The sequence below is a fragment of the Atractosteus spatula genome, chromosome 2 (genome assembly GCF_055471065.1).
Source record: "Atractosteus spatula isolate fAtrSpa1 chromosome 2, fAtrSpa1.hap1, whole genome shotgun sequence".
NCBI classification, from domain to species: domain Eukaryota; kingdom Metazoa; phylum Chordata; class Actinopteri; order Semionotiformes; family Lepisosteidae; genus Atractosteus; species Atractosteus spatula.
In genome coordinates this window covers 53,245,037-53,267,237 of record NC_142707.1, presented here as the reverse complement: position 1 = coordinate 53,267,237, position 22,201 = coordinate 53,245,037, and the positions used below count along the sequence as shown (strand labels likewise).

Below are 22,201 nucleotides of genomic sequence, written 5' to 3'. Positions count from 1 at the left end.
GTATAAGAAATCGTGAAAAAATGCATTGACAGTATTGAGTGGGAGATTGTGCCTCTTGACTGAACCAGGCAGAAGTAGTATATGCATGTCATTTACATGTTTTTCCATGTCCTTTCCATGTACAGTAAGTGGAAAAGAGAGGTCCAAAGAGATCGGTACATGGAAGCAAAGTAAGAGACTCAAAGAGATCTCACCATGACCAGACTGCGCAGTACAGCACTTGCTCAACCTGCCAGAGAGTGTGTTGAGACCACTTATTAGTTAACATCTGGCTTATGGAGGACAATGAGGAATAGTAAGTGAATAAAGATGAAACATGTATATACTGCTTTGTAACTTTGTAACGAGTCAATAAAGAGAAGAACATAGGATTAAAAAGCTTTTTAAATTAAAAATCAGAATTATTCTGGGGCAGATTATACAAATATAGAAAAATAGACGTAAACATAAAATATTAATAATAACAATTATTCATACATTTTAAACTTTTTGTCACAATATCCATACAGAGTTACAAAAGACATACAAAATAACAACAAACAACAAGAGAGTGATATTCACAGAGGGGTTACTTCAATGTGCCTGATTAAGAATGAAATTCAGATTAATTTCAAACCTCTATAAATTTATTTTCTCAATATAATATTCTGGGTCAAGACTGGTTAGTCAAGACTAACCTGAAAACCCTTTCAGATTAAAACAGATGGAGACTCAGCTCCTTTACATTTTTGAAGACCCCTTAAAGCCCTTCCCCAAACAGCAGTAACATGATTTTGATAGTAAAATATATCCCCAAACCTTCACAAATACTCCTTTTGGAACACGAGTGTTCTAGTACATCAGTGATCTATATGAAAAACTGCCGTGTGGCAGTACGGCAGATCTATATGAAAAAATGCTTCGCTGCCAAATATTGTTAATTAATATATATAGCGACCAGGCTCTTCTCTTTTACATTTAGTAGACTAGCCATCAATCAATGGGACTGCCAATATGCCAGTCAGGAACCCTCTCCATAGGAATATAGGGGCAGTCCACTCCTTACATCACTTATTTCATTACTCACAGTGGTGACTACATTACACTATTTGGGGGAGTGTGTGAATCTAATTGGAAACACTCTCTCTAATGTCCAGGGTGTATGCAATACATTATGTCCAAGTAGTACAGTATGCCAAATACAATGAAAACTGTATGTCTATGTAGCCATTACAGGTGATTTGCTGATGGAACTGCAGCTTGGCTATTTAGCAGTCTTATTGCCTGGAGGTAGAAGCTGTTCCGTAATCTGTTGGACTTTGACCCAATGCTTTGGTACCTTTTAATGGACGGTAGGAGAGAAAACAGTTTGTGACTGGGATGACTGGGGTCCTTGAGAATGCCTGGCCTTCTTAAGACATCTAGCTGAGTAGATATCCTGGATGTTTGGTAGCTCACAGCTGGTAGTGAGCTGCGCTGACTTCACCACCCTCTGCAGTACTTTGCGATCCCGGGCAGAGCAGTTCCCATACCAGGCAGTGATGCAACCAGTCAGGATACTCTCAATAGTGCACCCGTAGAAGCTAACCTGGATATGTAATGGCATGTCAAACTTCTTTAGCCTTAGGAGAAAGAATGGGTGCTGCCGTGCTGTTTTGACCACGATGTTAGTGTGGTGGGTCCAGGTTAAGTCCTCCCAGGAACTTAAAACTGCTAACCCTCTCCACTGAAGTCCCATTAATGTAAATAGGTGTGTGATCTCCTCCCTGGAGTTTCCTGTAATCCACAATCATCTACTTAGTCTTACTGATTTTCAGTAAGAGGTTGTTCTCCTGGCACCATGCTGCCAGGGTTTCAACCTCCTCCCTGTACGTAGACTCTTCACCATCTGTGATCGGGCTGATGACTGTTGTATCATCCACAAACTTAATGATGGAGTTTGAGTTATGTCTGGTGGCAAAATCATGGGTAAATAAGGAGTAGAGGACAGGGCTAAGCACACAGCCTTGGGGGGCGCCAGTGTTTAGAGTCAGCGTAGAGGATATGTTGGTGCCCACCCTCACCACCTGCGGACATTCTGTCAAGAAGTCCCGGATCCAATTACATAGGGAGGTGTTCAGTCCCAGGTCCTGGAGCTTGATGACAAGCTTTGAGGGCACTATGGTATTAAATACTGAGCTGTAATCAACAAACAACATTCTCACATATGTTCCTTTCTTATCCAGATGTGAGAGGGCAGTATGAAGGGCAGTGGAGATAATTGCAGTGGGTCTAGGGTGTCAGGCAGTGAGGAGGTGATGTATGCTTTGACCAACCGCTCGAAGCACTTCATGATAACTGATGTGAGTGCAACGGGGTGGTATTCATTCACGCAACTGACTCTGGGTTTCTTAGGGACAGAGACGATGGTGGTTTTCTTAAAGCAGGAAGGAACTATAGACTGAGCTAGAGAAAGATTGAATATGTCTGAGAAGACATCTGCCAGCTGGTCTGCACACGCCTTCAGAACACAGCCAGGGATAGCATCAGGGCCAGGAGCCTTGTGTGGACTGGTCTTTTTAAAAGATTTGCCGAAAGAAGGTCAGGGGAGGGCTTTGTAACTATCCCGGAAGGGAGTGTAAACAACTAACACTCCTTTTGACCTCATCACATTCATCCATAGCTAAAATTGCACCCTATCCACCTGGATGATCAGTATCATCCAGTTTGGCCATGCTGCAGTGTCATCTCAAATCATCTCCTTTTATAGGAGTTATAGTGATGATGGTTCACAGTTCATCTCATGGCTCCTCACAGTAACATGCTTGCAAAAACAGTTTCTGTTCAATAGGTCAAACTCCTTCAACTACAGGATGACTTCCCCACAAAATACTTCCTAATGTCCAGAATGTATACAAGACTCCAGCTGCACAACTGGCTGAGGCGGTCTCTCTGTCTCAAGACAAGGTTGCCTGCCTTACCCTAAACCTTACCCCAGAGTTTAGACATTGATAAGCACAGAAACTGGACACTTATGAGAAAAATTCAGTTTCAGCTATCCATATGTAGATCATAAGCAGGTACTATATTGGACTTAACATCCATTTCTCTGTTACAACTCTAGGATGTTGGGTCAGACTGTCAGTCTTCTAATGATTTATCAATATGATTTTTATAGTCTATGAACAAGGTCAATGCTCCCCACGGCCTTATTCAGCGAACTTCCTGGTTCCTGGTTCCTGGGTAGCTCATTTGGTGGAGGACCCTACTCCTGTAAAATGAAGAGACTCCTAACTCCTCAGGTTTACTGGAAGCCCTGCTACAGGTTTGTCAGAAATGTGAGGAGCAGACTGTCCATATTTTATCAGGAGGTCATGGAGTGAAGGTGTTACATATCTGACTGGCCTGTTGATGAACTGTAGTACAGCAACATTTACTATATATTTTTGTCAACTGGGGCAACTTCAAGGAAAAGCTGTAAAACCACAGTTGCTTTATTAAAAACTCCTGGAAAAAGCTTGAAGTGTATAAAAGGAATATAGATGAGAATACCAATGATAATGAAAAGGCTGACATACAGGTATTCAATCTGAGGGTTGTCAACGATTGGGGCCAAGACCAGAAGGACTGCAGCAATTAACATCACGACTGGAATGATAATTGGGACCTGCAACCAATTAGAAAACACATTAGAGACAAGTGTTGCATCCTCTCAGTATATCCTTTCAGAGTACTGAGAGACAATTAGACAATTCCGGTATTGTTCAGGGTTCAAAACTTACCAAAACTTTGTACCTACTTCTTATCTTTGGGGTAATTTTTTCCATAGTCAAGGCATCAGGCATCATTGCTTACCTAAATGCACGTGCACACAAAACCTAATAGGTGTCTACACTGTGTCACTGTTTCAGTAATATTAAGATAGTGATGTAATGTTCTAAAGCCGAATTCCTTCACATAATTACATTCATTAATAATAGATAAAGTCTTATCTATCTAATTGGCTTTCTGCATTTGTGCTCCACTAATTGAATTTATTATAATTACACAATTTATGTAAATGAGGTTTATTGATGCAAATGGGATTGACCTGGCCGTGACATGAGGACGTGTGGTGTTATTTCTGATCATTTTGATGCTCGTGTCATCTCAGTACTGTCTTTTTTCATGTACAGTATATACAATTTACTTGTATATGTTCTTGTCTTGCCAGTCTGATGCCAGGAAGACATGACTTTTCTGAATTCAACAGCTGAAAAATTTTACTAGTGATAGAATATCACTTTTTTCTATGTCACAGTACAATATGGAACCTTTAATGAATGTGCATTCTGTTGCTGTGAACTAGAACTATGACATTCTTTTCTAACATACATCTGTCTTAGTTTCATCACAGGCAACAATTCTGTATTGCTTCTCTGTCGATTTCAGCACTTTACAATAGGAATTTTGCCTTTTAACTAAGAGTTTATATTACTATGTGCTTACTTGTTCATTCTTGAATAACAGTGCGGTGGAATATAAGCCCATTTGGAATCAGTTTTAATTCACTCCAGTAACATAACATCATGAAAGAGTAAGAGTGGCCATCCTCACTTAGGTTCAGATTACTGTCTTATTCATTGAGCCACTTTACTGAACCTGTGGACTGCACATTATCAGTTAGCTCTCTGTAGGTCATAGTTCTTTTAAAGGATGAGTCGTGTTCATTTTTGGGAACTCATTTTAGAGGTAAACTTTAAACAATGTACCTTGTAATAAAAAGTACAAAAACCTGGAAAGTTCAAAAGTACACAAAAGATACTATTACCATGCTAATTGAATGTTATGGTAATCAAATAAACACTGGATGTGTATGAAAATATTGAATAGTACTCCTGGAAAATAAAGAAATAAAGGCTTTTGAGGGATCAAAACAGTTATATCCCTTAGGTACAATTCATAAATATGTATAAAATGCCACATTTACAATTAAATTATAATAGGAATGAATAACCTACTTTCCCTACTAAATTACAAGTGATCTCAGAGCGATGACGCTATTCCCTCAAGCAAAAACTGTTAATGACATTTTCCACAGTTGTGGTTCAAGAGGGGAACTGAGTCAGTATCAGAGCCGCAGGGGAACAAGCAGGGCTTGCCTCCATGTGTTAGAGAGCAGTAATAAGTGGCAAATGGATAGTGGGCGAAAGAAAGGGAATGTGAGAATTCTGCACTTCCACTGGAATTTGCCTCGGAGATTTACATTCTTTTTAGACTCTCTGTTCACATTTCCCCTTCCCTTTCTCACACTGCCTTTTTATCTCTTTACCCCTTTGCCTTGTTCTTCTGCTCTCTTTTCCATTCTCCCACACACCTGTTTTTTCTTTTCTTTTTACTTTTCTGCCAGGATTTATTTTCTACTCGCTCCTTTTCAACAAATAATATTCAAGAGATACTGTATTTCAAATGCAATATTTTATGATTATTATGCAGTTAAGAAAAAATGATAGGAACTTTCCTCTGTTATCTCACCTTGTAGGTACTGTGGATGTTCTTTTTTTTAATCTTTAAATACAGAAGTCCGGCCAGTGTTGTCCCATTAAAGATCCAGCCCATGAAGCTGTAATTACAGCCATGAAAAATTAGCTGTAATTTACAGATTTATTTTTAATCGTTTATATGTATGCGTGTCTGCCGCTTTTATCCAAAGCAATTCACATTTTGTATATCTTTATTCAGTTGTGTATTTTAAGGATGCAATCTGATTAAAGCACGTTGCTCAAGTGTCCAACAACAGGGCCCAGGATTTCAAATAACAACCTTATAGTAAATCCAAAGCCCTAATCCCAGCTCCATACTCCTTTCAAATACAACACCAAATTCACACAAAGTTAATGTCAATAGAATACAATCAAGTGGCTAATCAGAACCAAAAAGAAAATCTTCAAAATAATCTGAAAGTAAAATAATTACTTTCCTTTTAAGGTACCAGTTAAAAGCTATATACAGAAAAAACTGCATTGTTTCCTTGTCATTCACAAAATAATTGGGTTGAATAGATGTTGTTTATTAAACCACGCTTATCACAAATATGTTTTCAAATATTGTGAATGCTATGAAATTGTAGATGTAAGTATTGTTCCCACCCCACTCTTTCTGAATTTGTACAATTCAAATAGACTCTTGGGGTGGCCTAGTGGCGCAGTGGTCAGCATTACTGCCTTGTATAGCTGGAACCCTGAGTTCAATCCCAGACCAGGGGTAAATTCTGCATGGAGTTTGTTCTCCCCGTTTTTGCTGGGTGCTCCGGTTTCATCCCACAATACCAAAGATATACAGTACATGTAGGTAAATCAGCTTCTAGGAAAACTGGTGCTGGTGTGAGTGTGTTTGTGTCTATCTGCCCTACGATGGACTGGCGTCCTGTCCAGGGTGTATCCTACCCTGTGCCCGTTGAAAATGGATGGATGGATGGAAGTAAAATATTTACTCTCGCTGGAATAAATACAATAATGTTCAGTAAAAAATTAAGAAAGGATCCAATAATTAACAATGAGTAGGTCCCCTTTTCAGGCCATAAAGGCCCATGGGGAATGGGGGGCAAGGGCCACCATTTTTTTTGACCACACTGGAGGTGGAGGTGATGTGGGCATTACACTCCTGCCAGTCTATTAGCCCTGGATGGATTAACCCCTGGTACTCATTTGGAAAGCAGGCTGAGTGGACCTGGGAGCCATCTGGAAGGAATTAGATCAAGTTACATCACTTGCCCCTACCTGGGATTGAATGCAGGGCCTTCCAGTCAGGAGCTCTCTTGTCATCTGAGCTACCATGGCTCCAATAATTAACACTAGTTTAACTAAAAGTGTATATTAAATCATATGTATTTGGTAAACGTCTTCCTAAATGAAGAGTCCCACTATGTTTGCCTGTTATTACATTTTACTAGTTGTTGGCTTTTTCCATCACTCTGTTGTCTCCTACTTCCAGTCCAGTCACTCCTTATTTTCCATCATGTACCAATTTTTCTATATTCTCTCTATCCTGTGATACTAGCCCCTACTCTTTATCTCAGAACACATTTTAGTGTCTTCAGAGGACTAATCTTTTTCAATTGCACGTGTTTCCAATGTTCTGTCTGTTCTTTGATCCTAACAATTTATCTCCTGTGCCTGACATCTGCTAAAGAAGCATCTTCTTGTAATTTTATGTTTACTGTAACCTTTGAATGTATGATTCTGAACAATTTTCTTTTTAAATGAGTACCTTGTATTACACTGCATTATGTTTGGCACGTTGACAACCTTTTTTGTACCTCTTCTTATTTACACTTAGTTACAATTACCTGTAAAACTGGGCAAATAAATATATCAGCAACAAAACCTTTTGTGATGATTCAAAATATAATGCAGGGAAATCATAAAGCACAAAGAGTAAAATTGAGCAAAAAAAACATAAGAAAATGTTTTAAAAACATAAGTCGAAATGCTTCGAGAGTATACAATGCTCTCAGGAGAATACAGGAGAACTGTGTTTGTACCTGGTATAGTTAACGATGCTCTGAAAGTCTCCAGGTATCAGCACCAATAATGCTATCACCGTGTTAAAAATGATAGCAGGGGAAGGAGTCAGACGTCGGGCGTGAGCCATCGCCAGGATGTCCGGCTGAGCAGAAGCAAAACAGAGCAGCTGAGTTACCATGGAGGGACAGCAAGCTCATACAGATCATACAGGTAGTGGACAGAAAAATGAAAACACCTGGGTAAATGAGTGACAACAAGTATGTTGAAAGCAAGCACTGTCACACAGGTAGATGTGTTAATTAAGCAAATAACATACTAACATGCTTAGGATTGTGTAGAAAAAGTACTGGAGAGGTCCGGTTACCTATAATTATAGGAGTAACCAAGACTTGCTGATGTTTCACAAGCAGCGGTGTCTAAGGAGATGTCCAACTCCAAGAGAAAGAGATCATCAGAAAAGGGCAACAGTGGGTGGAAGTGCACACTCCAAGGTCATGATGTTCATGAACAAGGCAATACAGGTGTACAAATACAGATAAATGGGCTGCAAATGTCAATCTGGGGTGCCAATTTAATCAGAAACTCCAAGAACTCCACAGGGTGAGTGGGATATCATAGTCAGGCTGCAGGGAATAAACCTCACATATCACCTGGCATGATTGCGAATCCAGTGGCGCTGAGAGCAAAGGCAATTGACTACTGAGCAGTAGAGAAATGGGATAGAGTCAGATCAGTCTTCCTTCACCATATTCTCAACAAACGCATGAGTGCACAACACCCCAAGTGTAAGGTTCCAACAGTAAAGTGTTCTGGTAGTTCCGTAATGTTGTTGGGCATATTTATCTGGCATGGTATGTGTTCCCTCTTTCCCTTATAAGTAAAGGTCAGTGCAAATCACTACTTAATGTTACTGAGTGGTACATCCCCCATGTTGCAGCATTTCTTTCCTAAGGGTCATCTTCCAAGATGGGGACAATGCCCCCATCCACAGAGCATGTGTAGTCACCCTGTGGTTTGAAAAGCATGACACCGATGTTATCCATACAGTATGACATGGCTTTCTCAGTTACCAGATCTGTCACGCCCGACATTTGTCCCCTAGAGGGCACTCCACTACTCCTGTTATTAGTCCTGTGATTGTTGCCATGTTCCACAGGTGTACCCTGTTATGTGTACTGCTATTTAAAGTCTAGCTCCTACAGTCCTCGGGGCTCAAATTTAGGGTAAGGATGTCGCGAGGCCCGCCTTGCACCAGGATACCCTACATCTGTCTCCTGAGGGCATAGGCCTCATCCCCGACTCCTCCCATTTCCTGAGCCCAGGGTCTGGAGGATCCTGCCCTGTCACCCTTGGACCTCCATGTTTTGTCCATGTTCGTGTTTTCTCTCTTCCCAGGGATTTTAACCTTGTCGCGTCCCAGGATGAATTACTTGTTGATGGACTCCCAGACTGTGCCCTGACCTGCCTTAGGACCTGTTTGGATTTGGATGCCATTCTTTGTCTCCCCCGTTCACTGTCTCACGGACTGTCACTATTATTTTGTGCACTTTTAAACCCCTGTGTGTTTTCCTATATACCACGCCTCCTGTTTTCTCCAGCTCTTACCGCATCGCATAGGGTCTACCACAAGATCCGACACCCAGTTGAGTATTAATGGGATATTCTGGAACAACACCTGAGTTTTTAACCTGCATCAACCAAGTGTGAGTGGATTGACTTCATTGAGGAAGAATGGTGCTGCATCACTCATGAAGAATTCCAGGCACTGGTTGACTTTATACCACAGCACATACAGGCTGTACTGGCCAACACCACAACTTGGGGTGGCTCAGTACCCTATGAAGTGACTTTACATTAGTGTTTCCATTTTGTTGTCCTCTATCTGTTAATACATATTGCTTTATCCTAAGGCAAGTGTTCACTAAACTATCCTTATCTTATAGGAAATAAAAAAACTCTACTGACAGTTTTAACAAATAATACATTATGACAACCTTAAAATGCAACAATTTGATGCTGGTTCATATACTCATGTGCTGTGTTTTTGATGCCTCTCAGTATATATTAATATTATGGAAAGATTATTGTATGTTAATTTGATATAATACCCATTGCATTTTCTGAGATTTTTGTACAAGCGAGAAAGTGTTTTATATTTGAAAAAAAACGAATCAATACCAATTTGTGGCAATTTGTAAATAAATGGATCTGGTGATCCAGAAATGGCCAGAGGGGTGGTGTACAGTATGCGCACCTGTTTTCCGGGCGATGACCGTGGACAGTTAAGGGAGCTGTGGACAACTGTGGATAACAAGGCTGTGTGATAAGATGTTCGACGGTATGATTGTGCTGTTTGGTAGATGCTTGATGGATCTGGAAAAAAGGCTCCAGTTGAGGGGTCATCCTGTATGTGTTTTGTGACTGCATGTTGGGTTTTGAAGGTGCAGAAGCTCTTGATTTGACAATTTCCTTACCATATGTCCTTCTCTTGCTGTCACAAAGCACACTCGGCCTCCACTGAAGAGACTCCCATTGAGACATCCGAAAGCAGACAGCGCAGCAGCCACTGACATCAGCCAAGCCCAACTGCCAAGCACTTTGGTCCTGTTAGTGAACACATAGTTACTTCTGTCCTCATTATTCAATTAATCAAACACTCAGTGACATTCATACAATGGCAGTTCTCTTATACATGTTAACATGCCGGTGCTTTAATTGTGTCCCATGCAGACATCTGTCTTGATCGTTTTTATTTTTGAGGCATAAGTCTTGCTATGCTTCTCTTAAAGCAGAGTTGAGAGGTATTATATAAATATTAATATATATAAATATTAAACATGCATTACATACAGTAAGCAGGGAATTAAAAGGATTCACAGAACATTCAGTTTTCCCAAGCTAAGAAAGTTTTATTACAGTAATACAGTCGTAACAAACTCTAATAGAGATGTGAAAGCAACAAGAAAACATTGAGAAGCTGAGGTAACCTCACCAGCTTGCGAAAGCAAAGCCACCACTAGATGTCGCCTGAGAGGCAGCCTCAAAGACTCATTCTACTCTGTTCAAGCATATGTGTAAATAGGGAATTAGGGAAAAAAGAGGAATGGAATTGGAAAATTTTCTTTGGGCAAAAAGGTGAATAAATATGTAATAATTATGGTTTTTGGTGTGTTTACTTTAGTCAAACAGGACAGCCCAAAGCAGATTTTTACTGATGGCTTTATACATCTCGTTTTTTAGGGTACAAAAGTTTGACTGCGGGACATAAAATGACAAAAGAAAATGGTAGAGTCTGTTTGAATTTCTAATGTATGATTGAATGAAAGAAAATAAATATTTTGATTTACTTGGGTTCAAATAAAAATTGGTGTATGACTCTATGGTCTCTGCAGCACCTTTGCTATTCGAGTGAGCACATTGGTCTGATCACTGACAGGTTTCTAAGTCCCTTTATTTCATCTCACCCCCATGTGACAGCCACAGCATTGGAAGACATGAGTTCTCTGGGAGTCATGGCAGCCAGGTAGCTGACATTTACCAGCAGGTAGAGCACTGTTACCATGGGGACGGCTAATATCATAGCTCGTGGCAGATTCACCTGGAAGGAGATCAAAAGAGGAATGGTTAGTGCAGGTCACCACACTGAATCCAATTTCCTGTACACTCATTACTTACAAATTACTCAGGGACTTGATGATGGCTTTTGTTCACCAGAGGAGTCTTTCATCTATCCAATCTGATTATCTTTAATGAAGCACTATGCCAATTAGTAACTGGGTTAAGATTTTCATTTAAATTAGACCTTAGACTAATTAATGGCAATGCTAATTTTGTCATTGATCATGATGTGATGGGCTGTAAACCAGTAATGGATATTTCTGGTTTCTTTCTTCGTTTATAAAATATTAAAATATTAATAGTTTTTGGCTGGGTCTTTTTAGTACAATTGTTTACAAAGCAGAAAAGGAAAACAATTGACAGAGGAAATTACACATCTACACTTTTTATAAAAAGGTGAACAGTTGATTGTTTTCCATGATTGTTGGTAAATGTCTATAATTTATGTGTGCTTAGAGCTTAGATCTTTTACATAATCTCTATATCTCTGTAAAGCTGGGAATGATTATACAAAAGTATAAGTTTTTAAATGTTTATTAAACTGCTGTATACATATAAGGATAACTTCATATTATGTTGCAATTTAATTTTGATTTTGAGTAAACATTTATCTCATCCCTTTGATCACTTAACTTTAACCTCAATAATTGTCTTTATCCACATCTCTCTACTAAGCACAGAAATACTTATAACAGTTGACATCATGTTCAGAACACAAAACCTTACAGATGTCATTCTCAGAAATTCATGACTTTACGGATAAATTGTATAGTCTACACAACTGCATACACTTTTTGTAAAAGTTTGTGAAATCCAGCAGAATTCTGTCTACATTCTAGAGCTTCATAAGTACTTTACAATACATTAAGTATAATAAACATGTGATAAGTTGTACAGTACATTGTTAGGCATTGTAAGTTGTTGCTAAAGTATCTTTTTGAGGAAAGCATGAGTTCGAGTAATAGCTACTCATTGGATTTCGAATTAATAGCGATAGCCTACAGTGGGTGTTATTATTTGAGGTTCCAGGGTTTTTGAGAGTGTTAATACAACAGAGTTGTTCCTAGTGTTCCAGGGTTTTTGGCAGTATTAATACAAATGCAAGTTCAAATGTTGTTTAAGCTGGTTTCCATGAAAAGAAGTTTGTAAATAAAGGAGTCCTTGAAGTGCTTGAAGTGACACAGCATTCTGTCATTTAATAAATGGTTAATTTTTTTACATTTGCAGCTTTTTCTGTAAATAAAAGTTAGCAATATAGAAACATAGCTCTGAGAAGACACAGATTTACTCTATGCAGGAATGCATTTAAATTACATGACTGCATCTGTGTATTAGTAAAATATTGTGGTAGGTTTGTCTTCATATTCTCAAAAAGTAGAATATTATACAATTCTATTCATATCCTATTATTATCTAGGACATATTCTCAAAAAGTGCATTTTGAAAAGAGTGATATAAATTAATTCTATTTTGAAAAGTCTTACTGTATGTAAGGGAAGCCCTGTAAGTATCCATTAATTTGGTGAAACATATACAGTCCCTTAGGGTACTGTATAACCAGAAATTACAGTGATACTGGAACTGCAACGACAGCTCCTGAAAAAGGATTTCTCATACTGTATATTGGCTGTACACGTTTTGACAATGAAAAACACAACCATTACTTTAAATAGAATATTTCAAAATTTCTGTTGTCTCAGGAATGACCAGGTCTGTCAAAGATGGAGGTGTTCCTAACTGCTTTCAAATACAAGCAGTGTGAAATTTAAAAAGAAAATATTCTGGTGTTTTGTAGTGTATTTCATTAGTTCCGCTGTTGTCTGTCATGTTTACAGCTGAATGTGGAAAAATATATTTTTGGGACCACTTTTCCATCATATTTGAACACTTTCTTTGAAAATGTGAAGCAGACCATCTTGCCAGTGAAGTTTTCCAAGTTGATTGCCTGACCCATTCCCATGTAGCAGACTAAGATATTCACTTACTTTATCAGCACATATTTATTTTGAATTGAATGGTACTAGCACCTCACATATCCTCTGATTTACTGAATTTATGATTAATTTAATTCACCATAATTAAAATGATTTAGTGTTAAAATTAAGTGGACAATAAAATAATTTTAGTGATTTAATTGAGTCAAGAGGGTGTGGCCAAGAGCACTTTAACATTCAGGTTAAAATAAAAAGATAAAATCACCATCGGCTTCCATGAAAATAAGATATTTAAACATACTCTATGATCAACCCATTATAACGCTTCGGGGTTCACGTGGGCGCCCTCGCCGCTGCTGCCTCGGGTCAGCCCCCCACCGTCGGGGACTCGAACGCAGGTCTCCGGCATCACTCAACAGGGACCCAGCCTCTTGAGCCAAAGGGCAATCTCCCCTCAGCCCAGCAGCTGCGGTCCCTGCTATCCACAGGGAAGGGCAGTGACATCACCACTCTGGTAAGCCAGTTCTCACAAGCAATGGAGGCCTTATGCATTACACTCTTCCCCGCTTAACTCGCCATCCTCGGAGAAGGGCTATCCCATCCCACTGCTGACACCAATGTAACGCTCCAGGGTTCACATGGGCACCCTCGCCACTGCCGCATCAGGTCAGCCCCCCACCGTCAGGGACTCAAACCCAGGCCTCCGGTGTCACTCAACAGGGACCCAGCCTCTTGAGCCAAAGGGAAATCTCCCGTCCGCCCAGTGGCTGCGGTCCCTGCTATCCACAGGGCAGGGCAGTGACGTCACCGCTCTGGTAAGCCAGCTCTCACAAGCAATGGAGGCTGTATACGTAACACCATGATTTGGTACAATTCATTCTTTGTGTGTAGGCAACAGTGGGTTAAAGTAAATAACCCACTTTCTTCTGAGGTAATAGCTAACTCTGGAGTGTCCCAGAAATGTGAGAGTTCACCTCTGCTCTTCATTCTTTAGGCCATACAAATGATTGGGTTGCCAGTGGTCCAGACCTATTCCTAATAGAATTTTCTGATGATTCAACCTCATCTTTCCCTTATGAATAATAAAGATGACCCCAGTCTGTATCAAAACAGTGTAGATAGTTTGGTTGGATGGTGCGGCCAGAATGCCTTGAAATATTTTAAATCCTAGAAAAAAAAAAGAGTCTTGAGGATGTGTTCTAAGATATTAGCATAGCCAGTTGAGCAGGGCTTTCAAACTGCTTACATTAAGAGTATGTTGAGACTAACATTTACCATCTCTTCTTATCTCTCACATGTTCTGCATGAAGAATAGCAACTGATGCCTTCAAACACACAATTTTGAGACCTCCAATACATACATAATAAAATAAAATGCAGAATTCCTTTATCCTACATTAAATCGAATTACTCATTCAATAAATGAGTATTGGCTTATGGAAAAGTGCAATTGGTGTTTATGTGCCAAAATGAAGGGGTATTGTGCAGTTATAGGGACTTAGGGTGACTGTAGGGGAGTAAACTTACAGGTTCTGGTAAGCTGTGTGGATTCCTGTGGGAGGATATGTAATGTACTATCCTACATAACTATTCTAAAAGATTTGATTTACCTATAATGTAATTTTTATCTGTTACTTTTTGTGTAAGTCTCTCTATGTGTAAAACAGCTGCTTTTTGTTGCAATTTGTTGGATGCAAAACAAATTTCTGAGGAATCAGAAAATAACGTATTGCTGTATCATTTGTCAATATAAAATGATGTGCAAACCTTTATGTGTGCACTCATAATCACAATTAGCAATACAATAAGGAACTGTTTGTGAACTTATACTTATTTACATATCTAAATGTGAAATAGTTCATCCTAGTGAGGATTTCTACTGAATGAACCAATTTAAGAATGAGAATAATACTTGTATTTGTACAGCAAAACTATCTTTACATAAAAGAGGGAACCCTCTTCATCTATTCATCCTCCACCGGACTACAACACCTTTCTGACAGACACATGGCTGCCTGTCTGCACCAGCAGCCCCACATAGACAGCAGGTTATTCAAGGAGCAGCTTGAAGGGAGGCCAAAGATCAGACCGGAGTTATGCAGGACACAGGGAGTAATACTGACACCTTGGCTCTTATGAGGAAGGGGCACAGAACCTCGGATGACAAAATAATTCACATGAATAAAATCAATAAAAACAAAAGGTGTTCATTTAAGCAGCTCTTGTAGTTTCGAATTACAGGATTTGTTATTAAAATAGTTTCGTAAGCGCCAAACGGAAAAAAAAATAATTTAATTGAATTCAAAATTCTGGTCATAATACAACACAATTTGCAATTGTTCAGTGGGGGGCAGTGAACAATCCCTGAAGGCACTGTCTGCTTATTTGCTAAGTCAATGTTATCTAGGCAAAATTGTATTCTTCAGTGCTCCCTGAAAATGTCAGAAACTAGTTTGCCAATCACAATAACATTGAGTATTCTACAGTGACATGTAGCAACCTAAATGCTACATTTACATATCTTAATTCTGAAAAATAATACATTTATAAAAAATAGGTTATTCAATGCAGTTTAAAACACCTGTTTGATTAATTCCTTTATACATTGACTTACATGTTTCTTTTTACATTACAGTCATTTAAGTGATTTTTTCATGTTCTTTGTCAATAGTTTTATTATTACTAACCTTGGAATATTTAAAAGAACGAATTTCATCATTGCTGCCAGTTGCATTGCTGGTTTTATTTTTATTTTTATGTTTTGTGCAACATTGCACACCCTTGTAACCAATGAGCATTGCAATTACAGATGTGGATTCTCTTCTTTAATACAATTTCTTAATGCTTTTTTAGAAGCTTTCCACATCAAGAGACAGAAGGTAACAGAAAAAGAAAAGAACTGCTGGTACTTTCACCTCCCCTTGAGCCCAAGAGGTTAAAGAATTGTATGCCAAACTGGAGCACTTCATTTAAATTTAGATCTACTGTATGTTTCTTGTATTTTACTGATTCAGTATCTGAGTTCTGTCATTACAATTGTTGCTGGGTTTCAAGATGTGCTCCACATTTATCCCCTGGGTTCCAGGAGGCAGGGGCAGATTTGAATTTACGACCTCACAACCATTCCATTCTGTGGGGGTATTTGGGTCACAATTATCCCCCCTTTTACTGACATTTGTTTCAGGAAACTCAAGTTGTGTAATTATTGAAAAGACTATACAAGAGAATGAATATTTGCAGTGGAGTCAAAATCTCACCTATTGTAATCTTTCTACATATGGAAATTATTTATTTATATATGTATTATATATACTGTATATTGTATATATATCTATATTTACATTTTGTAATGTAATAAATTGAAGAATTTGTACTTTTTATAATACAATATTAAATATTATCCAATTTGATTCCTAAAGTTTTAAAGATTTCAACAGTACCATGAAATAATCAGGCACTATTCTGACAGTTTCTTTCGGTTGCTAGCAATTGTTTCTAACTTCACACTGCTGAATTAAGTGACAATAAATTATTAGTCCATGACGGCCAAAGCCAGCAGGTATAATTCAATTAGCAACTTATAAAAATCACTTATTGTCCAAATACTTAATTTACTTAGGTAACGAAGGGTCAGTGATGGAATTAAAATATGGAGGACAATCTGACCTTTCAGGACTGGAGTTGCTCGTACCTGTCACAGATTACATTTTCATGAATACATGCATTCTGACACAAAAGGGCAAATGCACACATCTCGGTAGTTATATTCACATTTCCTTGCACAGATTTCAGAGGGATAATGCTTTCTTTTGCTAACATAAAGCATAAATGTGCTCACCTCAGGGCGTTTCAGTTCCTCGATTACATAATTCAGATTGTTCCACCCATCATAGGACCACAGACCTTGATAAAAAGCCTTTCCTATGGGGTTCATGCCAACTATTGTGCCTTCAAATGCCTTGTGAAAGCTGTCTGTGTGTCCTCTAAAGAGCAGCAGCACTCCTCCGATCACGATCACCAACAGGGCCAGCACCTTGGCCACTGTAAAGATGACTTGGATGGACATTGAGAACCGAACATTGAGGCAGTTCACAATTGCTAGTGTCAGTATACAGGCAGCAGCCACACACTTGACCACCAGCTGAGGTGGGTAGCAGCCCTGATAAAAGGGGGCCACAGCGTACTCTGCAAAGCTCAGGGATATTCCTGTAATGCTGGATGGCCTCAATGCAAACGTGGCGATGAAGGCGAGAAGGAAGGCTGGCAGAGGCCCTGACGTCCGGAGAATATAGATGTACTCCCCTCCTGATTCCCGAATGACAGTCCCCAGCTCTGCATAGCAGAGAGACCCCAGCATAGCCAGGACACCACATGCTGCCCAGATCACCAAGCTTCCTCCTGGACTTCCGATATTGTACAGCACCCACTGGGGGGACATAAAAATTCCTGATCCGATCATCGTGCCCGCTATCAGGGACACGGCACTGACCAAACCCACCTCCCGTTTCAGGCTGAACGTCTGCACCTTGTCAGTGATCCCTGAAGATGTGTAGGTTGATGTAGAACCTTCCATATCTTGCTTATTTCTGTTGGTATCCATATCTTTGTTTAATCTTCACAATTTAAAGGAATAGGAATCTTGTTTGCAAAGTAAACTAATGTAACACCAATGTATATGAGGTCTGGAGTGACACACTTATAACAGTTGGATCAGTTAATGATTACATTTGACTTGTTCACTGCATTTCACAAGAAGCTTGCTGTTAAGTTATTATTACCATTAACTATTCTTGTTTTCTCAGGGAATCATGCAGAACAGTGTTTTCATTATTTAATCTGGAGACTAGAGAGTGTTTCATAGTTAACTAATGACTAAGAATAAGGCTACATTAAATAGTTGTTGTGATGTTTGTTACATTTTAAAAGCAGAATAGTAAGCTGGAAGTTAACAGGACTAATGTATGACTAAGATTAATGCAGTTACTGGAGTAATTTACAAAATAAACCAGTTAAGATTTTGCTGTGTCCACATCTCCAGCCTCTTGTCTGCCTACACCTCCTCCCTCAACTCCCCCCATCTCTCTATACTGTCTAGCTGGTGATAGTGAGTATTGTTAAAAAATATATATATATTTTAAGTGATAACTGGACCCGACTTTCATGCACACACTCTGCCTCCCTCTGTACAACAAATGAAAACTGTAGTACGAAAGCTAGCATTTTATGAAGCAGTGATCATGAATATTCAAATCAAGGTGACCAAGAAAAACAAAAGTTACATTTGGTTTATGCATTGGTTTTGTGTAAACACTACAGTCTGTCAATAGGAGACATCTACAGATATACTCCAGGAAGATATCGACACTTTTCATTGGGGATCTTTACCATTATTATTCTCATTGTTGTCCACATTCCAGCAATACAGAAGTGTATTTTCACTAAATTCCCTGTAGAACCACCTACCTGAAAACTTTGGAACTGCACCAACTAGGACCAGCATTCACCACCAGCTTAGGTCCTTTTCATTCGTACTGGAAAATTGTCTGAATAAGGCTCCAAAACAGAAATGTTGTATGTATTTGTTTTTCTTTTTAGTGCAGAATTAACATTAATTAGCTCCTTGTCATAAGTACCTTACATGTAGCTTCTTATGTATGGTGGACTCTAATTGCTCTATTAGAGGCAGGTTTGTTGGATCTGAGGGAGACATGTAACAAAAGATGACAATGAGCTGGATATAGATTTATATAAATATAAAATAAATAAAAAGACTAAAGACTTGTAATTTGGGACGTGGTTTACAGTGGAAGCAGAGAGGCTGCACAAGCGTTCAACAGCAGCTTTTAAAATGTTGAAACAGAGCACTGAAACATTTTCAAAGGGCACTGAGACCCCAATAAATTTTAGAATGTTACATAATACCCATACTGAAGAAACATTTATCTAGAACAAATAACTCCTCCTTGTTCTAAAGGTAATTATTATTTATGCTACTACGTGTGTTTGAAAAGTACCATTTTGTTGGTACAGCTGACATAAAAACAGATTACTTATATAAGACTGTTGCCAAAAAAGGACTTTTAACTTTCTGAAAAAGATGGGGAAAACATTCCTGATGGGTCTGTGTCAAACGATCATAGAGGAAGGCTGTGAATATCTAGAAATAGCTGTAGAGTGACCACCAGATTAAGAACAAATAATAAGAACAAAAAGCATCTTAAAACAGAATCACTTACAGATTGGATAATGTCACCATTCAAATAATGTTATACTGCAATGATAATAGCATTGTCCAGAACACAGTCATTCTGGTCAAAGTAAAATCCAGAAAACAAGAGAGTCATGTTTGATCATATCTCTAAGTATTAATTTAAAGAAATAAATAGAAACAAATCTTAGTGCCAATTTGCTCATTGAAAGTGCAATGGAAGCCTCTTGAACTGTTGTATATAGAGGCCTCTGAAGGTTTCCTGATTCCCTGGGGTTTAAAAGGAGGAAAGAAAAACAGCAGGCAAATTGTCATTAACCTTCACAATTTGGTTGACTATAAAATAATCCACAAAATTAATAATAATAATTCCTTACACTTACATAGTGCTTTTCTGGACTATTTTCTACTCAAAGCACTTTACAGGTAATGGGGACTCCTCTCAACTACCACCCATGTGCAGCCCCACCTGGATGATGTGACAGCAGCCATAGCGCGTCAGAACACTCACCACACATCAGCTATCAGTGGGGAGGAGAAAACAGTGATAAAGCTAATTCATAGATGGGGGTTATTAGGAGGCCATGATTGGTAAAGGCCAATGGGAAATTTGTCCAGGATGCCAGGGTAACACCCCTACTTTTTTCAAGAAGTGCCCTGGGATTTTTAATGAGTCAGGACCTCAGTTTTATGTCTCATCCAAAGGACAGCACCTTTTTACAGTAAGGTTTCCCTATCACTATACTGGGGCATTGGGACCCACAGTCCACAAGACAAGCACCCCCTACTGGCCCCCCTAATACCTCTTCCAGCAGCAGCCTTAGTTTTTCCTAGGAGGTCTCCCATCCAGGTACTGACCAGGCTCAACCCTGCTGAGCTTCAGCAGGTTGCCAGTTGTGGGTTGCAGGGTGATATGGCTGTTGGCCAAAATATTGTAATGCATACGGCCACCATTGCAGGCCGGATTCAAGTCCCCATCGATGGGGGGGCCAACCTGAGGTGGCAGAGGTGAGGGCGCATACCCACGTGAACCCGAGAGCGCTACATTGGTGTCAGGAGTGGGATGGGATAGCCCTCTGCCGAGGACGGCGAATTAAGCGGGGGAGAGTGTAATGCATACAGTCACCATTGCAGGTTGTTTGAGCCAGCTTACCAGCGCAGTTATGGCACCGCCCTTCCCTGTGAATAGCAGGGACTGCAGCCGGCAGGGTGACGGGAGATTTAACTTTACCTCAACTGGCTGGGTCCCTGTTGAGTGACGCCGGAGGCCCGGGTTCGAGTCCCCAGCGGAGGGGAGGGCGCATACCCACGTGAACCAGAGAGTGCTACAATATAAATCTACAGTGTTCCACTGTAGTGTCATTGGAGATGAAGAGTAAAAACAAAGAGTTGAGTTGAAGTGATTTTCGTGAATTTTGTGATGGTACGACACAGAGTTAGTCTAGTTGAATAGCCCACTGCCTGGTGGTGTTAATGTGAATAGTGATTAGTAAAGTGGAAATTGCAAGTGGGCAATACAGATTTAAGTAGTTTGAATTACTGAATAATTACTGAAGATAGAAATTGAAGATCTCATGAGAACATCTAGAAAGTCTAATAAGTACTATATGTGCAGTGATTGGTAACTAATAAAGACAGAGAGGGCAGAGTTATTGAGAAGACCAGTGACTTGTGTGACCTGAAGCTAAACTTCTGCCTGTTGTAAATGCAGGTAAGCAAACTATGGGGCTGTGTATAAGAGATTTGAAGATCAAAAGCATGTTATATGAAGAAATAATCCAATGTTTGGCTTCTGATACAGTGTTAGCCGAGATCTGTTACTCATTATTCTTGCCCTTTCTATCACTATTTTGTGTCTGTTACATATTTATTTCAGTAGCTTGTATTCAGCTGTAAATTATGTGGTTTAAACATATATAGGATGTAAAATCTGGCATTTGAAGGTAAGTAGGTGTAGTAAAGAAAAGACGTAATATTTTGTAAGACATATTATACAGTATTATTGTCAATAATTATTTTTGAATCACAGAAGGATATAAAATTCAACTATTAAAGTAAAATTAATTTCCCGCTTATTGTTAAAGTTTTATTTGCCCCCTTTAAGAAAACTTGTAATGGAATCCTTACATGTTAAAGTTATTCTGAGGTTATACATTCTCCCAATGGCTTTGCAGCCCAGGTGTTAGATGTGTATTCCCAGCAGCTAAGAACTGTTTCAAAAACATAAATTAATAAAAACTGTTGGATGTTGAGTAACTCGTAATAGATCTTTGCGGTGCATAATATTCAATGTTTGAGTTAACATTGTCTGGATTAGTTTATAGTAAGTGGAAACTTTAAATAATACTTCCCATGAAAGACAGTGATTTATTTCTCTAGGTTTATGGTAGATGCAAGCTCTACAGAAGAATGAATATGATTCCAACTCAGGCAAACGCCATTGCACAACTCCTGAGGAACGTCTTTAAATGCTAGACACTCTAGTAGTTTGACAGTGGAACATACAAACCATAAGGATGAGTTCACTTTTGTTTCCTTGTCTAATAATTCACATTTCAAAATGACTGTTTCAAATCTTGACACTAATTTAATGATTTCTTAAGAAACCAAACAGTAAATAATTCTTTCAAAGCCTACAGTTTAACTAAGGTAGTAATATGGAAACCACCTAGTATCACATTATAAAGATTTGGCACATACTGTACTATGTAAATAAGTGAAAAGAAGAGAGCAGCAGAGCATGGGAGTGTGTTAACAATCTAAGAGTGTTATTCCATAAGAGTCTTTAAAGAGCTATGCATTGGAAAAAAGAGGGGAGGAATTTCAAAAAGTTGCTGGCAAATCCCAAGAGGCTGGCTGACTTTCAAACATCTCTAATACTATAAATAGTGAAAATTACCTAAAAATAAGAAGTGGTACTGTGTACTTCAGAAGGTGCCAATATAACCAGGCCTAATACTGTAGGTACTGAGTCAGCT

General features: G+C 39.0%; 1 protein-coding gene across 1 annotated transcript; it reads right to left on the bottom strand.

Annotated features, from left to right (window-relative positions):
• Positions 1-3,394: 3,394 nt before the first annotated feature.
• On the bottom strand, positions 3,395-17,615 carry LOC148839872 (b(0,+)-type amino acid transporter 1-like). Its single transcript, XM_088909708.1, has 6 exons — positions 16,854-17,615; positions 10,928-11,061; positions 9,938-10,067; positions 7,481-7,605; positions 5,473-5,560; positions 3,395-3,625 (listed from the first exon to the last, which is right to left on the bottom strand). The coding sequence occupies exons 1-6, from the start codon at positions 17,613-17,615 to the stop codon at positions 3,395-3,397; spliced, it is 1,470 nt and encodes a 489-aa protein (XP_088765834.1).
• Positions 17,616-22,201: the final 4,586 nt, after the last annotated feature.

Bases quoted from the DNA above. Each gene is read 5' to 3' on its own strand.
- LOC148839872 (XM_088909708.1), bottom strand. From the start codon at position 17,615: ATGGATACCAACAGAAATAAGCAAGATATGGAAGGTTCTACATCAACC. The intron at 11,062-16,853 runs GTGAGCACATTT...ATCTCCTTCCAG, and splicing joins AGGAACTGAAACGCCCTGAG to GTGAATCTGCCACGAGCTAT. The intron at 3,626-5,472 runs GTGAGATAACAG...AATTGGTTGCAG, and splicing joins ACATCCACAGTACCTACAAG to GTCCCAATTATCATTCCAGT.